The sequence below is a fragment of the Nomascus leucogenys genome, unplaced genomic scaffold, assembly GCF_006542625.1.
Source record: "Nomascus leucogenys isolate Asia unplaced genomic scaffold, Asia_NLE_v1 000919F_71286_qpd_obj, whole genome shotgun sequence".
NCBI lineage: Eukaryota > Metazoa > Chordata > Mammalia > Primates > Hylobatidae > Nomascus > Nomascus leucogenys.
This window is the reverse complement of record NW_022097623.1, coordinates 17,756-38,202: the sequence shown is the minus strand read 5'-3', so window position 1 is coordinate 38,202 and position 20,447 is coordinate 17,756. Positions and strand designations below refer to the sequence as shown.

General features: G+C 56.1%; 1 protein-coding gene across 2 annotated transcripts; it reads right to left on the bottom strand.

The window, feature by feature from the left end:
• Positions 1-2,969: 2,969 nt before the first annotated feature.
• LOC100594537 (phospholipase D4) lies at positions 2,970-11,382 on the bottom strand. 2 transcript variants are annotated; one of them, XM_030809073.1, is made up of 11 exons: positions 11,194-11,382; positions 8,973-9,062; positions 8,340-8,533; positions 7,273-7,456; positions 6,775-6,895; positions 6,097-6,224; positions 5,260-5,460; positions 4,318-4,457; positions 4,028-4,193; positions 3,850-3,946; positions 2,970-3,440 (listed from the first exon to the last, which is right to left on the bottom strand). In XM_030809073.1, exons 1-11 carry the CDS (start codon positions 11,218-11,220, stop codon positions 3,241-3,243), a joined length of 1,548 nt encoding a protein of 515 aa, XP_030664933.1. In that variant the 5' UTR covers positions 11,221-11,382; the 3' UTR covers positions 2,970-3,240. The 2 variants fall into 2 exon arrangements, with proteins under 2 accessions (XP_030664933.1, XP_030664934.1); XM_030809074.1 differs by having other exon boundaries at positions 4,318-4,430.
• Positions 11,383-20,447: the final 9,065 nt, after the last annotated feature.

Genomic DNA, 20,447 nt, shown 5'->3' with positions numbered 1-20,447 from the left:
GTGGCCTTGGTTCTCTGTGTATGAGTTATCTATGCTGCATAAGAACATCTCTACAAATTAGCAACATAAAACAACACACATTTATGATCTCCCAGTTTCTGTGGATCAGGAGCCCAAGTGTGGCTTTGTTGGGTTCTCTGCTCAAGGTCCCATTAGGTGACAAGATGTCAGCTGGGGCTGTGGTCTCCCCTTCAGGTATGACCAGGAAGGAGCCACTTCTGAAGCTCAAGTTGTTGCTAGCCACACTCAACTCCTTGTGGATGGGATGATTGAGGGCCCGAGTTTCTTGCTAGTTGGGGGCTGGAGGCAACCCCAGTACCCTGCTACATGGGCCTCTTCATAGGACAGCTCATAGCCTAGCAGCTCACTTTTTAAAGCTAGCAAGGGATACACTGCTATTCCTTGATAATGTTATAATCTTATGTCACATGATCACAGGGTGTCACAGGAGTGACATCCCATTACCTCTGTATTATATTGGTTACAACAAGGCACAGGTCCTGCACACACTCGAGGTGAGATCCCACAAGGGCATGCATACCAGGAGGTGGGGGTCAAGGGAGCCATTCTAGAGTCTGTCTGCTATAACCCAGAAGGGGCCACATTGTGGTACCCTCCTGGGGTCTCCCAAGCCTTGTCAAGCTGGATTTCCTTTGGAATAGGCGTCTGCCTTGAAGCAGGCCTCTGACAGTCCCACTGAGGTGTGACTGCCAGTCCCCAGGTGTGTGGAAAGAGGCCTTTCACTGGCTGAGGGCCACCAGCCAGTTGTCCAAATCACAGCCTGGAGCACAGAGCCCTCCTAGAACATAGCTGGCAGGCCAAAAGAGCAGGCCAAGTGCTCTGAGACACATTCAGGTATAAGGCCAAGAACCAGGGAGAAAACCCACACATGCAACCCTGGAGGGCAGAGCTTAGTCTGGGATGATATCGGCCTCCGAGCCAGGTGTTGCCACGCAGCTTTTTGGCAGATGGTTGCTGAGGAGATATGGAGCACGAATGAGGGATAGGAAGCCACAGGGAGCAGCCACTGCAACTGCCAGAGCTTGGCTTGGCCAAGTGCAGCTTACATACAAAGCAGCCCCCAGAGGCTCCTGAAGGCCTTGCGGGGCTGTGTGGATCCCCATCCCCCTGCAGCATCCGCAGCAAGCTTTTCACAAGCTTGGGCAGGGAGGCAGGATGGGTGTAGGAGACTTTCTGCACAGACAGAATGCTGAAGTCTAAGGTGTCCTTTAGATGGGGGAAGTATGAGGTCACCAATCGAACAGAAAAGTAACTTGTACTGTACCTGAGATGAACTTTGCTAGCTGTCCCCAAAGCAGAGGGAAGAGGAAGATACGGCTGAGTTCACAGTGTGGCAGGGACACAAATGTAGGAAAGAAAAAAGTAGAGAAGGGTAGGAAAAGAAGAGAAGTAGAGAAGGGTAGGAAAGTGGTGCCTCAAGACCGGGAGAGCTTCGGGGCACCCTGGGTCTATTCAGCATCCAGTGCTCCTTCATATGGCTGAGCCATCCCTGAACTCCAGCCTAGCGTGGCCCCATGGACCTCCACCAGGGGAGGGTACCCTGTGATCTTGGTCAGGAACCATCAGGTGAGATAAGCCAGGGTGCTTTGAGAAGCCTCCTGACCCAGCATTCATAGCAGAAGAGTGGGAACTGAGTTGCCAAACCTGGGTTCAAATCCTGCATCTGCAGGACAGGTGCCCAGGTGGCTCCCAGGATAGGGTGAGTTCCAGTGGAGCTGCATCCAAGTCCTAGTCTCAGACTGGAGTCACCTTCCTGCCCTCCAGCTCAAATGCTGGTCCTCTCAGCCCCATCCACCAATCCTGGGCACTGCATCCCCAGGACAACCCTGCCCCCAGATTCTTGGACCCACCCTGCACAACAGCCCACAAACCACACAGCCTTGTGCACCCTACCCTCGGTCCACCTGTCTCCCCAGCCCACAGGCAGGACCTGTCCCCTCGGCCCTGGGTCCCCTCCCTCTCACCCTCCCCATCAGGGGGGACCCTCCCTGCCACTCTCCTGACCCCCTCAGCCGCGGGTCCCCTCCCGCCCTCTCTGTCCCTTCAGCCGCGGGTCCCCTCCCGCTCTCCCCGTCCCCTCAGCCCCGGGTCCCCTCCCGCCCTCCCCGTCCCCTCAGCCCGGGTCCCTCCCGCCCTCCCGTCCCCTCAGCCGCGGGTCCCCTCCGCCCTCCCGTCCCTCAGCCGCGGGTCCCCTCCGCCCTCTCTGCCCTTCAGCCGCGGGTCCCCTCCCGCCCTCCCCGTCCCCTCAGCCGCGGGTCCCCTCCCGCCCTCCCCGTCCCCTCAGCCCCGGGTCCCCTCCCGCCCTCCCCGTCCCCTCAGCCGCGGGTCCCCTCCCGCCCTCTCTGCCCCTTCAGCCGCGGTCCCTCCCGCCCTCTCTGCCCCTTCAGCCGCGGGTCCCCTCCCGCCCTCTCTGCCCCTTCAGCCGCGGGTCCCCTCCCGCCCTCTCTGCCCCTTCAGCCGCGGGTCCCCTCCCGCCCTCTCTGCCCTTCAGCCGCGGGTCCCCTCCCGCCCTCCCCGTCCCCTCAGCCGCGGGTCCCCTCCCGCTCTCCCCGTCCCCTCAGCCCAGCTCCTCTCCCGCGCCGCACCTGTCCGGCGCCGTAGGAGCTGCCCCCTGGCGGTGGGTGCGCGGCGCTGCGCCTTGGTCTGCGTTCCCCTCCGCGGGAGTCCCAGGCGTGGGCTCCGCGCCTCTCGCTTCCCCCGGCAGCCGCGGGGCGGGAATTTGGGTTCCGGAGCGCGGCAGCCCGGCGCCGGGTGGGAGGTGGAGGGTTCGCTCCGCCTGGGGGGCCCGTCTGGTCCCCGCCCCGCCCCGGGTTCTCGCGGACCCCGGACTAGCTGAGGCGCTGCCACGGCGGTCGCGCGGCGCAGTTTCGCAGGGGCGGGCGCGTAGAGGCGGGCCCTTGGCAAGAGGATGAAGCGCCGCCCGCGCTGGACTCACACAGAGGCAGCAGGAAGCCACGAGTGTTTTTTAGGCCTGGCCTGTGGGCCAGGAGTCCGGGACGGGGCCTCCTGGAGGGCTCCCTGGAGGAGGTGGGGCTTAGGGGGGCTGGACTCGGAAATCAGAGAGCAGGCGGGCGGTTTGTGGCGCCCGGGCGGTCGCAGGCGGCTCCTGGCGCAGTGCGGACCCGAGCTACTTGCGGGGGGAAGCGGCTGAAGCCCAGGCCGGGGTCAGAGGGGAGGGCGGGTGCGGGGCGGGGTCCCCGAGAGAAAAAGGGGCCCCCCTCAGCCCTGCCAAACGCAGTCCTGGCCCGGAGCCTGTCCGTCCAGGCCGACGGCGTAGCGCGAACTCCAGTCCCGCTCAAAGAGCTGCCGCAGCTGCTCCTGCACCGTGGCCCCCGCGGGCTGCGCGCCAGGGCTCTGGGTGACCACCAGGCCCACCCCCGCCGTGCTGCTGAAGTAATCCTCCGACCAGTTGGAGGTGCCTGCGGGGAGGACGGAGCAGACACTGGGGCGCCGGCTCTCACAGGCCTCTCTGCAGCCCGCTCAGCGCCAGGCCCGGCTACGGGTTTGGGGACGGTTGGCAGCTGGCCCCTCCACTGTCATCAGACTCCAGCCGGGGAAGCCCCTCGCTTAGGTGCGGGAGGGACAGCTGGTCGCGGTGGAACTCCACCCTCATCACTCGGGGACAGGCGTCCTGACTCAGTGTTCTGGGGCCCTGTGGGGCCAGGTGACAGGCGGGTGGCCTGGTCCCCGGAACTCCATGGAGACCCCGTCCCTCTTCAGCAGCAGCCCCGCTGTCCTGAGGTGTCCACGCCGGTCACAAAGCCAGTGCCTCCCTCGCCCGTGCCTGGCCACCCTGGGGCCCGCCCGCCGTGATCTATTCCCGCTCACCTATATAGGCTGCCTTCTCCGTGACCATGAACTTGCTGTGGTTCACCCTGCTGAATGGGATGTTGGAATGATTCCCCACGGGCACGATGAAGACTTTCTTAGGGGAGCAGAGGCAGCGCGTCAGGAAGGGCGGGGGGAGGGCCGCCCTCCCCACGCCCGGCCAGGAACGCGCCCTCACCACGTCCACAGAGACGTTGGCCGCGGGGTTGCTGAGCGCCTGCAGGGACCGCAGGTAGGGGAACATGGTGGGGTCCGTGTTGAGTCCGCAGCCGACCAGCAGGCGCACGCGCACGCCCTTGCTGAAGGCTGCAGCCCGCAGCGCGTTGTCCAGCACCGGCCAGTACCTTGGGGTGGGGAGGGACGGGGCTCTGCTTACAAGCCGGGCCGGGAAGAGGTCCCAGCAGGAGGGGACGTGTCCAGGAGCTGCCCGTCAGCAGAGCAGGCCGCCCGCCTCCCACTCAGACATACCTGGGGGGGTGGCTGAAGCGCGTGGTAGGGAAATACTCCATCACGGAGGCATAGATGAACTCCTGGGCGCTCCCCATCACCGCCAGCAGCGCCTCCAGGTCCCGGGTGCGGCCCTGGGGACAGAGTGCTGGTGGCGACGCCTGTGATGGGAGAGGGATTCCTGAAGGCTCTACCAGCCCAGCCCATTCTGGACTTGTGACCCCACCATGCACCACCCAAGAGGCCCCATGTGGTGGTGGAGGGAGGGGGCCCAGGTGCCTGGAAATGTGAGGAAAGAAGGGGTCGGCTCAACAGGGGTCCTGGGGACTGGCTCTGAGGCCTGGCAGAGAGAGTGGGGAAGCAGCTGGACCGCCCTGGGCTCCAGGCTGGATTGATCTCCCAGAAACAGTTCCTGGCCACAGGGAAGCTTCTCCACTCCCTTCAGGGTGCCACCCCCACCCCCATCTAGGGAGGCTCCCCTTGTTCTGATACAGCCTCTACTACAGACCAGTCCCTCGGCTGGCTGGAGGGCTGTCCACCCCCACCCCCGTGGGCTGATAAAGGAGGATCTGCCCACTCCTCACTCTTCCCTTCCTTCCCCGAAGAGCAAGTGGGGTTCCCCTCCCTCTCCAGTGCACAGCTAAGCCCCTTGGCCTTGCCCAGCAGTCTGGAGACTCCCAGGGCCCCAGGTCCTCCCACCACCTCCCAGGCGGCCTGTTTCCCAGGGATGGTGCTGACCAGCTGTCCTCCTGGAGCTAAGCCTGCCTCCAGGCACAGCCCAGAGCCTGCTGATGCCAGCCTGCTGCTCACCCCAGGGCCACGGCCCCACCCATGGTGCTGGCTGCCTGAGGACCCAGCTGATGCTGCTGGTGTCTGCAGGGCCAGCCCAGAGGGCTCCCTGTGGGTCTGGCCAGCCAGGGTAGAACAGGGGCCTCTGATGGGCTCCTTCTCAACCCGTCTTACTGAGAAGTAGGCAGTGGTGGGCACCCCATCAAAGAGGCCGTGGAAGGGCTGGAAACGGTTGATGTGAGATGAGAAGTTCTGAGGCCAGGTTTTGGGGAGGACAGCCTTGGGCATCCCCAGCACCCAGTAGGTCTGGAAGGTCTTCTCCAGGTCTTGGGCCAGGTGGCTGCAGTTATAGATGATAGCGCCAAGCTCCTTCACCTGCAGGGACCAAAGTCAGGCGCTGTGGGAGAAAAACCCCTCTGCGGGGCCTCCACCCCACTCCACCCAGGCCAGGGATGCTGGGGCAGGTGCAGCCCCTGCCCAACTGGTCCCCACTTGTGGGAAGCATTGCCTGTAGGAATCTGTAATAGACTGTGCTGGTGGGAGGAGTGCCCAGCGGGTGCCTGTGTTTTTGAACATTGTATTCCAATGATCAAAGCAATACATGTTTATTACAAAAACAATAGAAAATGCATCAAGGCATTAAGAATGGGATCATTCTTAATCCCACTGTCAAGCGATAACCATGGTTGCCTTTGCCATGACCATTCTGACACATTTTTCATGCATTGCTTTTCCTAAAAAGGCTTGTGTTTTGTAATCTGCATGTTTCCCTGGGTAATGTGACTTGAACATCTTTCCATGTCATTCAATGTGATTCCACAGCATGAGTTCAGTGGCTGCGTAGAATTCCATCATTTATTAGACCAGTCTCCGACTGTTTCTACCATGGTAAATTGTAAACAGGACTACACGACTTTCTCCAGATGCACTGAGATGTCAGGCCAAGTGCCCAGGAGTGCAGGAGAGGAAAAGTTTCAGGCAGGCCTCCTGTGTTAGGGTCCCGGCACTCACCTGCGTCAGAGACCGCCAGTCCATGTTGGCACTGCCCATGTATATGTGCCGTCCATCCACAACCCAGAATTTAGAGTGCAAAACACCCCTGGTGAGCCGCCCCATGGGCACCTGTCGTACATGGGCACCTGGTGGAGAGTTCAGGCAATGGGATGAACTAGGTCTTGCTAAGTGCCAGCTTCATGGTGAGCCTGACCCCAAGCTCTTGACAGTGGGGTTGACTCAAATGTCCTCACAACAGTCCTACTAAGCTGCTGCTATCCTCATCCCCATTTTATAGGTGAGGACACTGAGGGATAGACTGGCCCAGGATCCCTCTGGGCAGCTCAGCTCCAGAGCCTGCTTTTGTGGTGACTGCCCATGGCCTCTCGCTCCCCAGCCAGAGGTCCCAGCCTGAGCCTCCACCCACATGTCAGCTGCTGGGCTCAGCAGGGCTCCAAGGCCACCCATGCTCTGCCCTGTGGAAAATGGCACTTTTGGTTCCTTGGAACCAGCCCTGTGCCTAGGTGAAGCTGACTCAAAGGACCTCAGAGCCCTGGGTCCTGCCCTCCTGGGGTGTCCTAGGGAAGTCCAGGACACCTTTCCCACCCCCACTTCTTTTCCTTGTCCCATGGTGCCAGCCAGACAGCCCATGCCTGACGCTAGGGCAGTGGGGCCCAGCATGGTGCAGGTACCCACCTCGGGCAGCCAGGACCTGCAGGTCGGTGGAGTTCCTGGCCAGTGTTGGGCTGCTGGTGGCCACAGCCAGGGAAATGTTCCTGCCCAGCAGCTGCTGCAGCTTCTGCAGAAGGGCCTCTCCCTGCGAGGCCAGGCCAGCCATGAGAGCTGACCTCAGGCGCCCTCTCCTCCGCACCCCCACTGGGACTCATGCCCTCCTCAGGAGGCCCACCTATGACTGACCACCCACGGCACAAGGTCAGGTCAAGTATCTGGATGACCCTTGGTGACAGCCAAACTGCACCAGGCACAGTCTGAGTGTTTAATCACCCAGAGGCCCAGCTCCTTGACACCTCTGCCCTTAGAGCCCCCAAAGGAGCGGCCTAATCCCTGTTCCATGCTAGACCCTACCACCGAGCTGAGCCCCCGGGCCTGGTGCCCGAGACGCCTGCATAGATGGGCAGCCTGACTTGCTGTGTTTCCAGCACCAGGATGCGGTGGGGCCAGGGCGGGGCGCACCATCTGGGAAGATGAGTCGTTGACCCCGATGTCGGGCCCTGTGAGGGACCAGTAGTATGAAGCCACATGGACGCTCTCCTGGGCAGTGTCCAGCAGCTGCAGCCAGGCCTGGCCCAGAGGCTGGGCGGAGGGGCTGCCGGCTGCAGATGGCAGGTCCTGGGGGATGCTTTCCACAAGGACAAGCCTGTGGAGAGGGCCACACTGGGCTCAGTATGGGTGCGGGAGCCCCCAGCCTGCCTCACATCACCTGCCCCATCCCGCTGCCAAGCCAGAGCAACTGTTGCTCAGGTGGCCCCTGGGATGAGCCCAGGCCAAGTGTGCAGGGTAAGGGTTTAAGGTATAGGCAACAAAACAGACTGGGCAGGGTGGGCCTGAGCCCAGCATGCTGCTGGGGTGGGGACACCCAGGAGCAAGTTGGGAAGGAGCCTGAGAGGGGCTGCCTGGTCCAGAGCAGGCTAGACTGGGGGGTCCTGGCCGCACCCAGCCCTGAGGCACTGCCTACAGGGAGCAGCTGCTCCTGAAGCCAGGCAGAGTAGAGCAGAGCTGTGGAGTCTGGAGTCTGGGGTGGCCTCCTGGTGTGGAAGCCCTTGGTGGTGGCCAGAGCTGGCCTGGAAGGGAAAGGTTGGGCCAGGGGCAGGTGAGCTCCCGTTTCCAGGGGCTGTGTGCAGGATGGCCCAACAGGTTCCTCCAGGGCAGTCCTGGGATTCCAGTACCCCAACCGCAGGGAAAGAAGGGTGGGAGGGAAGGCTGAGGGGCGGGAGGAGACAGTGACATTACCCCCCAGGGGTGGAAGGACTGAGGGGGTGAGCCTCAGCACAGGCAGTGTTCTCCAGCCTGTCAGAGCCCCCAGGTGGCAGCCTCTGCTTGCTGCAAAAAGCACCACACGCCTGCCCCATCCCCAGCCCCCACTCCAGCTCATATGGTTGTGGCCCTCCCTGGTGACCTGCACCTTCCTAGAGCAGCTGGTAGAGGGCCGCCCTTATCTCACGGGCAGATCCAAGGGCAGAAACACAGGCAGCAGCCCCAAACTGAGACCTGCCCCCGCAGGCCTCCATGGGCTCACTTACTGGCAGGAGTCCCTCTGCTGTCTGGCCTCCGCTTCCAGGGGCTCCCAAGCTGGGCTGGAACCATGCCCCCAGGACCTGGGCACATCCTTGGGCTGCACCTGGCCCCAGGTGGGAGGACGGGGCACTTGCCACAGGAGGTAGATAAGAGCCATGGAGCCCAGACACAGCACAGCCAGCGCTCCCAGGACCTGCAACTGGATGGGGCAGCACCCGCAGGGTCACCAGACAAGTAGGGGCTTGACTTCTGGCTGGGCCAAGATGGCCCCTCCAGTGCTGAGACAGACCGTCTTGACTTCCCGGACCTGGGCTGCCGCTGGCGGGGGGCTAGGGTGGACAAGGGAGAGGGGAGGGTGATACAGAGAAGACCCCCAGCCCAGGGTGGTGGTGGGGGTCAGGGGGCCTGCAGCCCACTCTGCAATGCTGTGGCTCGTGGTAACTGGCTGTCCCCAGCACCTCCAGCAGGGGGATAAAGGGAAGGTCTGGAGCAGCCCAGGGAGGCTTCCCTTGCCCACCAGTCAGGGCACCTCTGCTTGGAGGCCCCCTCAAGGCTGCTTGTGTCCTCTCCACTCTGGCTCAGAGCTCTTGAAAGGCTGTTGATCCCAGCCGCCTCCTCCCTGGGGCCCCCAGTCCTACCGTGCCAGCCTCTCTGTCCCACGGGCGGCGGGGCGTCATGGAGCATGGCCACGTGGGGGCCACTGCTGCTCTCTGAAGAGGCTTCAGCATCTGCACAGGGCAGCCTGGCATCACCAGCAGCTCCAGCTCTGCCCACAACTGCCCCTCAGTGCCTGGGCAGCTGGGCACTGGGGACACCGTGCACAGACACCCACATAAGCCCCCAAAAGCCCCCCACTCATGCCCGAGGTCACACCCTGGATGTTGGGGGTGTGCTTTCCACAAGGACAAGCCGTGTGGGTGTTGGAGCCCACAGCCGGCCACATGTCACCTGCCCTGTCCCCCTGGCCAAGCCGGAGGGACTGCTGCTAAGGCGGTCCCCAGGGCTGAGCCTGGGCCAAGCATGAGGGGCGGGGTGGGCGTCTGTGCCTGACCACATGCACCGGCTTTCTGTGTCTCCCCTTTCAGGGTCTCCTACTCAGTGAGTATCTAGGTTTTTGCATCTCAGTTCCCTGTTTCAACCACAACTGAAACTGTGTCTGAAAGTGCCATTTCTGCTTTTGTTGCTTGGTCCTCTTATTGCTGGCCTATAAATAACTGCTTCCCTCCTGGGCTGGGCTCCTGTCTTGGCCCCACGGCAGCCCCTCCTGAGAGCCACAGGTCAGAGGGGGCAGGTGGTGGGCAGCACCCTGGCTGGAGAGGCTAGGCATGGAGAGGGCAGAGATGGCGGCGGAGTGGGACCCCTGCACTGCTGGGGGAGGGGGTTGTCCTCTGCTGCAGGGACTCGCCTTGTCTCCTCAGAGTGGTCACCCCACAAGGAGCTGGGAGCCAGGCCATCTGGGCCCCGTGGGATGTGGGCTCCCACCCCCACTCCTACCCCCAAAGCAAGCAGTCAGGCTGCCCCAGGTGCCACCATGGGGGAAGGGTGCCTCACAAGTACAGAGGCACCCTCCCTGGGTGCAGGGAGGGGTCTGTGCCCAGCATGGTCACCTGGCTGGCCAGCCTCTGACTGAGACATCCACCAAGGCAGGAGCTGGCTGGCTCCTGGCTGGGATGGGGAGGTCTCCGAGGTTTGGGGCCTGGGCCTGGGCAGTGCTGAGTGCCAGCGTCTGCAGCCAGGCTGGGCGCTGGGACCCAGGGGCTCTGTGGGTCGTCTATCCACCCAGGAGCAGCCAGCTCAGCCTCCAGGCCTCTGGGGTTCGTCTGGGCTATCCTCCCATGGGTCAGGGCTGAGGGCTTTGAGAACCTGGCCTGCCTCAGCATGGGGTGGAAACGCCAGGGCTGTGTCTGTCCTGGAGACCAAGCGTTATGGGGGATTGGGGGTAGGAGCATAAACCAAGTGTGGGGACAGGGGACTCAGGCCAAGTCACTGCGGCCCAACTCCCCCACACTGGGGGGTCTGCAGAGGTGGGTCGGGTGCCGCCCCCACCCCAGAGCTGAACTCTGGGGGATGCTCCCCCGACCCCACAGAGGAGATCTCAGGGTGCCCACCGTGTCCCCACTGTCCCCGGGGATTCAGGGCCCAGCATTGGGCCTTTGCCCTCCCCCACTAACTCTCAGGAGAGAAAACATGGAATCCTGGGCTGTGGCTAGTCAATGAGAGGAAACATGGAATCCTGGGCTGTGGCTGGGCAACAAGGTGCCAGGGCTGTTCTTGGACAGCTGCTCCGCACCCTCCCTGCCCTCACCAGAGAGGGCCCTTGCTCCCTTAAATGCTCCACGCAGACGGGCAGCTCAGAGCACAGAGGCCCTGCCTCTTGCAGGCCCCGTCTCAGACTTGGAGCCTGTCCAAGGCCCCTCCCAGGACTATAGACCCCAGAGCGCCTCGCCCCTCCTCCTGCAATGGAACCTGGGAGGCCCTCTAGCCAGGTTGGCTCAAGCTGAGAGACCCCTACAGAGTAGGGCTGTAGCCCCCTGGTCCCATGGTAGATAGTGTAAGACCCTGCAGACATCAGAGGTCATGGCTGAAGGTGCCAGATTTCCTGCCCTGCAGGGCATTAGGCATGGCTGCCAGTCCCAGGCTGAGGCAGAGGGCCCAGCTGTCACCTGGCTGGAGAGCCAGGGCCCTGGTTATCCCAGCTGCACGGGCTGGGGAAGGAGCGAGTCATCTACAGGACTAGCTGGAGGCTGCGTGACTCTCTGGACCTGGGGTTGCTGGGAGGCTGAGGCCATAGGGAGGCAGACAGCAGCCCCTTCCCCAGGCCTGGCTTTTCTCAGCTGCCCTGGCCTCATTGGCACATACCTCTGGGGGTCCTGCCTTGGTGTCCATCCTGATTCCAGCCGCAGACTGCAGGCCCTCAGCTCACAGGGCAGGCTTGGTGCTGCCTGTGCTCCACGCCAACCTCCTCTTCTCTGCAGCTCACCTCCTCCTCCCTGCAGCTCACCTCCTCCTCCCTGCAGCTGGCTCCTTCCCCTTCCAGCTACTTCCTCTTTGTCCTGAGAGGCCGCCTTTCATCCGAGACAGAAACAGACGGCTGGAGCTGGGTGGGCAGGCTAGAGGGTAGGGCTGAAAACCTTCACCTCCAGGAAAAATCTACACCCCACTCCCTCGAGGTAGAGACCCTCCAGTTATGGGCCTACGAATCAGAGTCAAGCTCAGCTACAGGCCACAGAGACCTAAGGAACAGTGGCGTCAGCAAGGCCATTCATTACTCTCGAACACTAAGCAGGTCCAGGGGCTGGCAGGCTAGAGATGGCCTTGCTAGAGATAATGGCATTGCTCCACTGCCAGGCTCTCAGATCCCAGTCCCTAGGATCCCTGCCTTCAAGGCCCCACAGTGGCTGCTGGAGCTCAGCCATTGCCTCTGTGTTCTTAGCAGAGAATAAGGGACATCCCAGAGGAGACTTCCTGGAAGTCCCACGGGGCACTTCCACTTATCTGTGATCTGGAACTTGATCTAAAACTTAGTCACATGGCTACACTTAGCTGCAAGGGAGGCTGAGCAGTGGAGGTAGCACTTAGCTGCAAGGGAGGCTGAGCAGTGGAGGTAACTAGGGTCTTTATCCTGGAGAACAAACCTGGGGCCGCTCAGTGGCATATCTGAAAAGGTAGGCCTGGCTAGAAGCTCCCAGCAAGGGGCTCTGCCTCCCACTCCCCACCCCTGACTGGGGTCCCTGAGTAAGGTCTGGGACCTTGAGAACACCCCTGCTTTCAATGAGGTCTGGGTGTCCACCCTGGCTCCTCCTTGTAAGGCCTATGTAGGGCAGGGGTCCAAGGTGCTGGCCTCAGGGTGACTGCAGGACACCAGTCAGGAGGGTGCAGTTCCCGAGGGTGGGGCCTGTAAACTGCACCCCTGGGGCCAGTCTGGGTGGGCCAGGAAGTGAATGAGGAAGAGATCCAGCCTCTCCCTAGCCCTTCCCAGGTCTCCCTTCACCTTCTTGCTGCTCCGATTTGGCCTTGGGGTCAGCCCTTACCTCCCGGCCATGGTTGGGGAGCCCCTGCCCTCTGGCTGGGTTGCTGGATGCCTGAATGCAGCTGTGCCCCAGGCATGCCCCCGAGGGTTGGGTCCTCCAGGGACTCTGGGTGAGGGTTACTCTGGGTATGGGGAGGGGCAGCTAGGTGGATCCTGCTGTGATATTTGCAGGGCTGGGGCATGAGTATGAAGGGAGGGTGCCTTCCCTGCACTCAAGCTAAAGGTAGTTAGACAGAACAGGTTCTCTTCTGTCTTTTTTTTTCTTTTTCCTTTGAGAGAAGTCTCGCTCTTGTACCCCAGGTTTGAGTGCAATGGCTTTATCTCAGCTCACTGCAACCTCTGTCTCCTGGGTTCAAATGATTCTCCTGCCTCTGCCTCCCAAGTAGCTGGGATTAAGGCGCCTGCCACCATGCCTGGCTAATTTTTGTATTTTTTATTAGAGCCGGGGTTTCACCACGTTGGCCAGGCTGGTCTCGAACTCCTGACCTCAGATGATCCACCCGCCTCGCCCTCCCAAAGTGCTGGGATTACAGGCGTGAACCACAGCGCCCAGTCTCTTCTGTCTTCACAACAATGGTGTGTGAGGGCCTGGAAGTCCAGGGGCAAGTGGAGGGCCCCAGGGCTCCTTGGAGCACTCTCAGAAGTCCTTGCAGGAGGGCCAGCCCCAGCCAGCCCCCTCTCCGATTTCCCCACATTGTGAGGGGCCTCAGTGAGCCCACGTGCTACACCCAGCCCGTGGGTCCGAGCTCATCTGCAGCCCCAGAAAACCACCATGTCGCCTCCACTGGCTGCCCCTCAGGCCAGCAGGACTGGGTGCAGCTCTGGCAGCTCTACCTCGGGAGGACAGATCCAGGTTTGGGGACGTTTAAGCAGGGAGTCCTGGGCCTTGGGCTCAGGGCTCGGTGGACTGTCCTCTTGGCCCCTCAGGCTGCTTACCCTGGAAGAAAGATTGAGGCTGGAAGGGGCCTCTAGACTCGGGGCCCAGGGCAAGCCCCTCAGTGGCTCCGAGGCTGGCTGTGTGGCCAGGACCCACCTGAGGGCAGCTTCTTGCCAGCTCTCCTCCCTGCGCTGCAGGCCCCACCCTGAGGTCTAGGGCCCTTGGGTCCCATGGGGTGTGGGGAGGGACTTTGGGGATTTCCCATGAAGCAAAACTTTTTTTTTTTTTTTTTTTTGAGATGGAGTCTCGCTCTGTCACCCAGGCTGGAGTGCAGTGGTGGCATCTCGGCTCACTGCAAGCTCTGCCTCCCAGGTTCACGCCATTCTCCTGCCTCAGCCTCCCGAGTAGCTGGGACTACAGGTGCCCGCCACTGTGCCCAGCTAATTTTTTGTATTTTTAGTAGAGACGGGGTTTCACGTGTTAGCCAGGATGGTCTTGATCTCCTGACCTCATGATCTGCCCGCCTTGGCCTCCCAAAGTGCTGGGATTACAGGCGTGAGCCACCGCGCCCGGCCAAAACATTTTTTCTTTAATTTCCTTTGTTATTTCAAAAATTATCTTTGTGGGAAAATATGACTTATTATTTGTCAGCAGAGCTAAGGTGTTTTTTTTTTTTTTTACCCCAAAGCAGTACAGACTGTCAGAGCAGGCTTGTGGCAGCACTTAAACCCCACCATAAGCACATCAGACAAGCCTCACCTCATGGTGGAGCTATGTCCTGATAAGCCCATTGTAAATGGAAGCTGAAAATATTCTAAGTTGATAATGAAGAAAAAAAGAGAGACAACCCAAATAACCAAAACCAGAAACAAAAAAAAGACATTACAACTGATATCACAGAAATACAAAAGATCACCAGAGACTACATGAGAAATTATACACTCACAAACTGGAAACCTGGAGGAAATGGAGACATCCCTGGACACACGTGGCTGCCGAGATTGAATCAGGAAGAAACAAAATACCCGAACAGATCAATAAGGAGTGATGAGATTGGAACAGTAATAAAAATCTCCCAACAACAACACAAAAGGCCTATAGACCAGATGGCTTTACTAGTAAATTCTACCAAACTTACAAAAAAGAACTAATACCATTTCTCCTTAAACTGTTCCAAAAAACTGAAAAGGAGGGAATTCTCTTTAACCCATTCTATGAGGCCAGCATTACCCTAATACTCAAACCAGGCAGGGACACAACAACAAAAAAGAAAACTACAGGTCAATATTCCTGACAAATAGATACACAAAAATCCTCAACAACATACTAGCAAATTGAATCTAATAGCACATTGAAAGATAATACATTATGACTAAGTGGGATTTATCCTGGGGATGCAAGGATGGTTCAACATACGCAAATCAATACATGCAATATGTCAAATCACAGATTAAAGGACAAAAACTGTATGATCATCTCAATAGATGCAGAGAAGGCATGTGATAAAATTCGACACCCCTTCTTCATGATAAAAACTCCCAGCAGGCTGGGCAAGGTGACTCATACCTGTAATCCCAGAGTTTTGGGAGGCCAAGGTGAGAGAATCACTCCAGACCAGGAGTTTGAGACCAGCCTGCACAACACAGTGAGACCCTGTTGCTAAAAAAAAAATTTTTTAAACGTGACCAGGTGCAGTAGCTCATAATCCCAGCATTTTGGAAGGCCGAGGTGGGCAGATCACTTGAGTCTAGGAGTTTGAGACTAGCCTGGCCAACTTGATGAAACCCCATCTCTACTAAAAATACAAAATTAGCTAGGCATGGTGGCGCATGCCTGTAGTCCCAGCTACTTGGGAGACTGATGCAGAAGAATCACTTGAACCTGGGAGGCAGAGGTTGCAGTGAGCCAATATGATGCCACTGCACTCCAGTCTGGGTGACAGAGCAAGACACTGTTTAAAAAATAAATAGGCCAGGCACAGTGGCTCATGCCTGTAATCCCAGCACTTTGGGAGGCCAAGGCAGGCAGATCACTTGAGGTCAGGAGTTTGAGAACAGCCTGGCCAACATGGCGAAACCCTGTCTCTACTAAAAATACAAAAAATTAATCGGGCGTGGTGGCAGGTGCCTGTAATCCCAGCTACTGGGGAGGCTGAGGCAGGAGAATCACTTGAACCCAGGAGGCTGAGGTTGCAGTGAGCCGAGATCGTACCATTGCACTCCAGCTTGGGCAACAAGAGCGAAACTCAGTCTTGAAAAAACAAATCAGGCAAAAGATCTGAATAGACATTTCTCAAGAGACATACAAATGGCCAACAGGCATATGAGAAAATCTCAGTATCACTGGTCATCAGGGAAATGCAGATCAAAACCACAATGAGATATCATCTCGCCCCAGTTAGAACTGGTGTTATCAAGAAGACAAAAAATAAATGCTGGCAAGGGTGCCGAGAAAAGGGAACTCTTATGCTCCGTTGGTGGGAATGTAAATTAGTGAAGCCATTGTGGAGAACTGTATGGAAGTTTCTCAAAAAACTAAAAATAGAACTACCATACGATCCAGCAATCCCACTACTGAGTATTTATCCAAAGGAAAGGAAATCAGTACGTGAAAGGGATTCCTGTACTCCCACGCTTACTGCAGCACTACCCACGGTAGCCAAGATATGGAATCAACCTATCAATGGATGAATGGATAAAGAAAATATGATATATATATACACACAAAAAAAATGGAATACTGTTTGGTCATAAAAAGAATGAAATCCTGTCATTGACAGCAACATGGATGGAACTGGAGGTCATTATGTTAAGAGAAATAGGCCAGGCACAGAAAGACAAACATCGCATGTTCTCACTCACATGTGGGATTGAAAAAAGTTGACCTCTGGAGGTAGAGAATAGAACGATAGATCCCAGAGTCTAGGAAGGGTGCGTGGGTGTGTGAGAAACAAACTCACCCATCCAAACCCAAAGAATGGACTTAGAGACCCGGAGAACAGCCAAAGTGAGACTTTTAATGACAGTCTTGCAAGATCGGGTGTCTGGTGGGCAAGCACACCCAGCACAGTTTCAACAAGCAATTTATCCCCTCGTGTGCAGGTCCCTCCCCCGGTTCCTCATAGGCAGAGTACTATGGGGTCACAACCTTCCTGGACATCACCTATTCGTTGTTGGGTAGGGACTTCTGGTGTTTTCTTTAGAGTTGTCTTGCTGCATTTTGTTGCAGCCCACAATGCATTGCAATCCTAGTTAGCTCAGGGGCTCTTCAAGTATTTGACTTATGACCTAAGTAGCTGGGCAGGCTGATAAGAACAGACAAAGCGAGCTATTTTACAGGCTAGTAAACTTTTATCTTAGACCAAACTTCTTTGGTTTGGGTGAGGGCAACTTAAGTAGGTGGTCGGGGGGTGGGCGACAAGCAGGCATTGGCTATCCACCCAGGGGCCTAGTACATCCTGTTTCTTCTGTAGTTTGCTGACCTAAGCCGATTTAAGGCACTTTGTCTTGAAAATGGACCAACTGTGTACATTATTTCCTTCCGGTGGAGGGAGAGGACAAAAGAGGATGCTTAATGAGTACAAATACACGGTGAGATGGAAGGAATAAGTCTAATGTTTGATAGCAGAGTAGGGTAGCTACAGTTGACAGCAATGTATTGTTTATTTCAAAATAGCTGGAAGAGAGGACTTGGAATATTCCCAACACATAGAAATGACAAATGCTTGAAGTGATGGACACCCTAAAGACTGAGTTAATCATTACACATCCTATGCATGTAATAAAATCTTACATGTACCCCGTGAATATGTACAAAAATTATGTATCAATTAAGAATATATCATGTCAAAAATGCAGGCTGGGTGAGGTGGCTCACGCCTGTAATCCCAACAGTTTGGGGGGCTGAAGTGGGCAGATCACTTGAGCCCAGGAGTTCAAGACCAGCCTGGGCAATATGGCAAAACCCTGTGTCTACAAAAAATACAAAACTTAGCTGGGTATGTTGGCGTGTGCCTGTGGTCCCAGCTACTCTGTAGGCTGAGGCATGAGAATCCCTTGAATCCGGGAGGCAGAGGTTGCAGTGAGCCAAGATTGCATCACTGAACTCCAGCCTGGGCAACAGAAAAAGACTCTGTCTCAAAAGAAAATGCATTATGCATTTAATACCCCTAACTTACTGAACATCATAGCATAGCCTGACCTTAAACGTGATCAGAACACTTGCAGACATTTCTTTTTGTTGTCGTTGTTGTTGTTGAGACGGAGTCTTGCTCTGTTGCCCAGGGTGGAGCTTGGTGATGCAATCTTGGCTCACTGCAACCTCTGCCTCCCAGATTCAAGGGATTATCATGCCTCAGCCTATAGAGTAGCTGGGACCACAGACACGTGCCACCATGCCGGGCTGAGTTTTGTATTTTTGGTAGAGATGGGGTTTCACCGTGTTTGTCAAGCTGGTCTTGAACTCTGACATTGTGATCTGCCCTCCTCGGCCTCCCAAAGTGCTGGGATTACAGGAGTGAGCCACGGCACCTGGCCAACTTACAGACATTTCTGAAAAGCAGATATACAAAGGCCGGGCTTGGTAGCTCAGGCCTGTAATCCCAGCACTTTGGGAGGCCGAGGCAGATGGATCACCTGAGGTCAGGAGTTTGAGACCAGCCTGACCAATATGGTGTACCCCTGTCTCTACTAAAAATACAAACATTAGCCGGGCATGGTGGCAGGTGCCTCTAGTCCCAGCTATTCAGGAGGCTGAGGCAGGAGAATCGCTTGAACCCGGGAGGCGGAGGTTGCGTGAGCTGAGATGGCACCACTGCACTCCAGCCTGGGCAACAGAGCAAGACTCCGTCTCAAAAACAAAAAACAAAAAACAAAAAACATGGCCAACAGGCATATGATTTCACCCTAGAGTTGGGCAAAATCACCTAACACAAAGCCCACTTTATAATAAAGTGTTAATACCTTGTGTAACGTATTGAATACTACGCTGAAAGTGAAAACAGAATGGTTGTGTGGGTGCTCAAAGCATGGTTTCCACTGAAGGTGCATCATTGTGCACCATCATAAAGTTGAAAGATCAGTAAGTCGAATTGTCCTTAGATGGGACCATCTGTACTTGAATCGTGGGGAGCGCAGCTTTCACAAAAGGAAGAGTCCACTGATGCAGCAAACTTCATTGTTGTCTTATTTGAGAAACTGCCACAGCCACTCCAGCCTTCAGCAAGCACCACCCTGTCAGTCAGCAGCCGTCAACACTGAGGCGAGAGCCTCACCGGCAGAAAGATGACAACTCCCCGCAGGCTCGGATGATTCTTAGCATTTTTTTTTGAGACGGAGTCTCGCTCTGTCGCCCAGGCTGGAGTGCACTGGCGCAATCTCGGCTCACTGCAAGCTCCGCCTCCCGGGTTCACGCCATTCTCCTGCCTCAGCCTCTCCGAGTAGCTGGGACTACAGAGGCGCCCGCCACCACGCCCGGCTAATTTTTTGTATTTTTAGTAGAGACGGGGTTTCATCGTGTTAGCCAGGATGGTCTCGATCTGCTGACCTCGTGATCCGCCCGCCTCGGCCTCCCAAAGTGCTGGGATTACAGGCTTGAGTCACCGCACCCAGCCGATTCTTAGCATTTTTTAGCAATAAGATCTTTTAAAATTAAGGTACGTACAGTTTTTTTTTCAACTTAATGGTATTGTACACTTACTAGACTACAGTAAAGTGTAAAGATAACTTTTGTACGCACTGGAAAACTAAAACGTTTATGTGACATTGCAGCGGCCTGGAATTGAGTCGGCAATACTTGCAACATATGTGTAGTTCCTGCTGGCGAGGCAGGAGAAAAGCTTGACTCTTTCTCTCTAATTACCAATTTTCAGGGTAAGGGGTTTGTGCAGTGGGCTGTCGCTGATGGTGGCAGGTGAGTTTTTGTTTGCTTTTTGCTTTAGCTTTCTTTCTTTGACTTCTTGATGTATCATTGTGGACTCATGGATTATGATATATTTAATGTGTTTTGATCCAGTTCAGTCATCATTCTCTGGTCAGTGGGAGCTCTTTCACCATTTTTGCTGGAAAATTTAAAAGTAATGGCAGAGATAAATGATATTTTACCTCTAAATACTTGAGTATGCATTTCTGAATAAAGAAGGAAATCTTCCTGCATAATCACAGCTTCATTACCCCACTAACAAAATCCATCATTCTGGCCGCTATATTCTTTTTTCATGATTCCAATAATCTATGCATCTTAATTCAGCTGCTTTCTGCCACAACAAGATGTTCCAGCCTTATCTTATTACACATTTCTCGCACCAGACCTGGACTCAGCTACTTACTGAGGAATCCATGGATCTTTAAAGTGGGGAATTGGCATTTAGAAACCCAGGTTAAATCATGAGTTCCTGTTGATAGTTCCAATTCAAATTTAACATTAAAAGTTTTCCTTAGGCTGGGAACAGTGGCTCACACCTGTAATCCCAGGACTTTGGGAGGCCAAGGTGGGTAGATCACTTGAGCCCAGGAGTCTGAGAGCAGCCTGGGAACCATAGCAAAACCTCATTTCTACAAAAAATACAAAAAATTAGCCGGGTGTGGTGGTGCACGCCTGTAGTCCCACCTATGTGGGAGTTTGAGGTAGAAGGATTGCTTGAGCCCAGGAGGTCTAGGCTGCAGTGAGTCGAGATGGCCCCACTGCACTCCAGCCTTGGTGGCAGAGCAGAGACCCTGTCTCAAAAAAAAAAAAAAAAAAAAGAAAGAGTTTTTCTTAGTTTCTTTGGTTTTGTACTTGTATTTCATTTCTCTTATATGGAAAATTTTGGCTCCTAACAACTTTAATGCAATTACTAGCTTTAGCTTACCCTATATTTAACATGTTTTCAAAATAACAATTCCAATATCTCTACAGCCAATAATACTAGTAAGAGAAATTTAAGATTTCTTTGCAAGTATTTTTTTTCTTTTGCCATTATCTAAGGGTGTAAAGTCAAATACTCTGCTCTAAAGGCCCCCCTTTTTTTCACATTGAGGTGTTGCCTACACCTGGAACTGATTGTTCTGGAAGGCTGGAGGCAGGGTTCCATTTCACTTGTCTTCCTCGTGGGTATTTAGGACTATTCCGTCTTCCTCCAACGGATGTGTCGGGCCAGCTCTGACGAACTCAAGTCGCCACATGTGCGGGTCTTTGTCCCGGTTCTCTTTCCCATTCCACTGATCCGTT

Coding starts and splice junctions, on each gene's coding strand:
- LOC100594537 (XM_030809073.1), bottom strand. CDS start 11,220: ATGGACACCAAGGCAGGACCCCCAGAG. Junction 4,194..4,317: donor CGCTTCAGCCACCCCCCCAG/GTATGTCTGAGT, acceptor CCCCACCCCAAG/GTACTGGCCGGTGCTGGACA. Junction 3,441..3,849: donor GGAGAAGGCAGCCTATATAG/GTGAGCGGGAAT, acceptor TCCTCCCCGCAG/GCACCTCCAACTGGTCGGAG.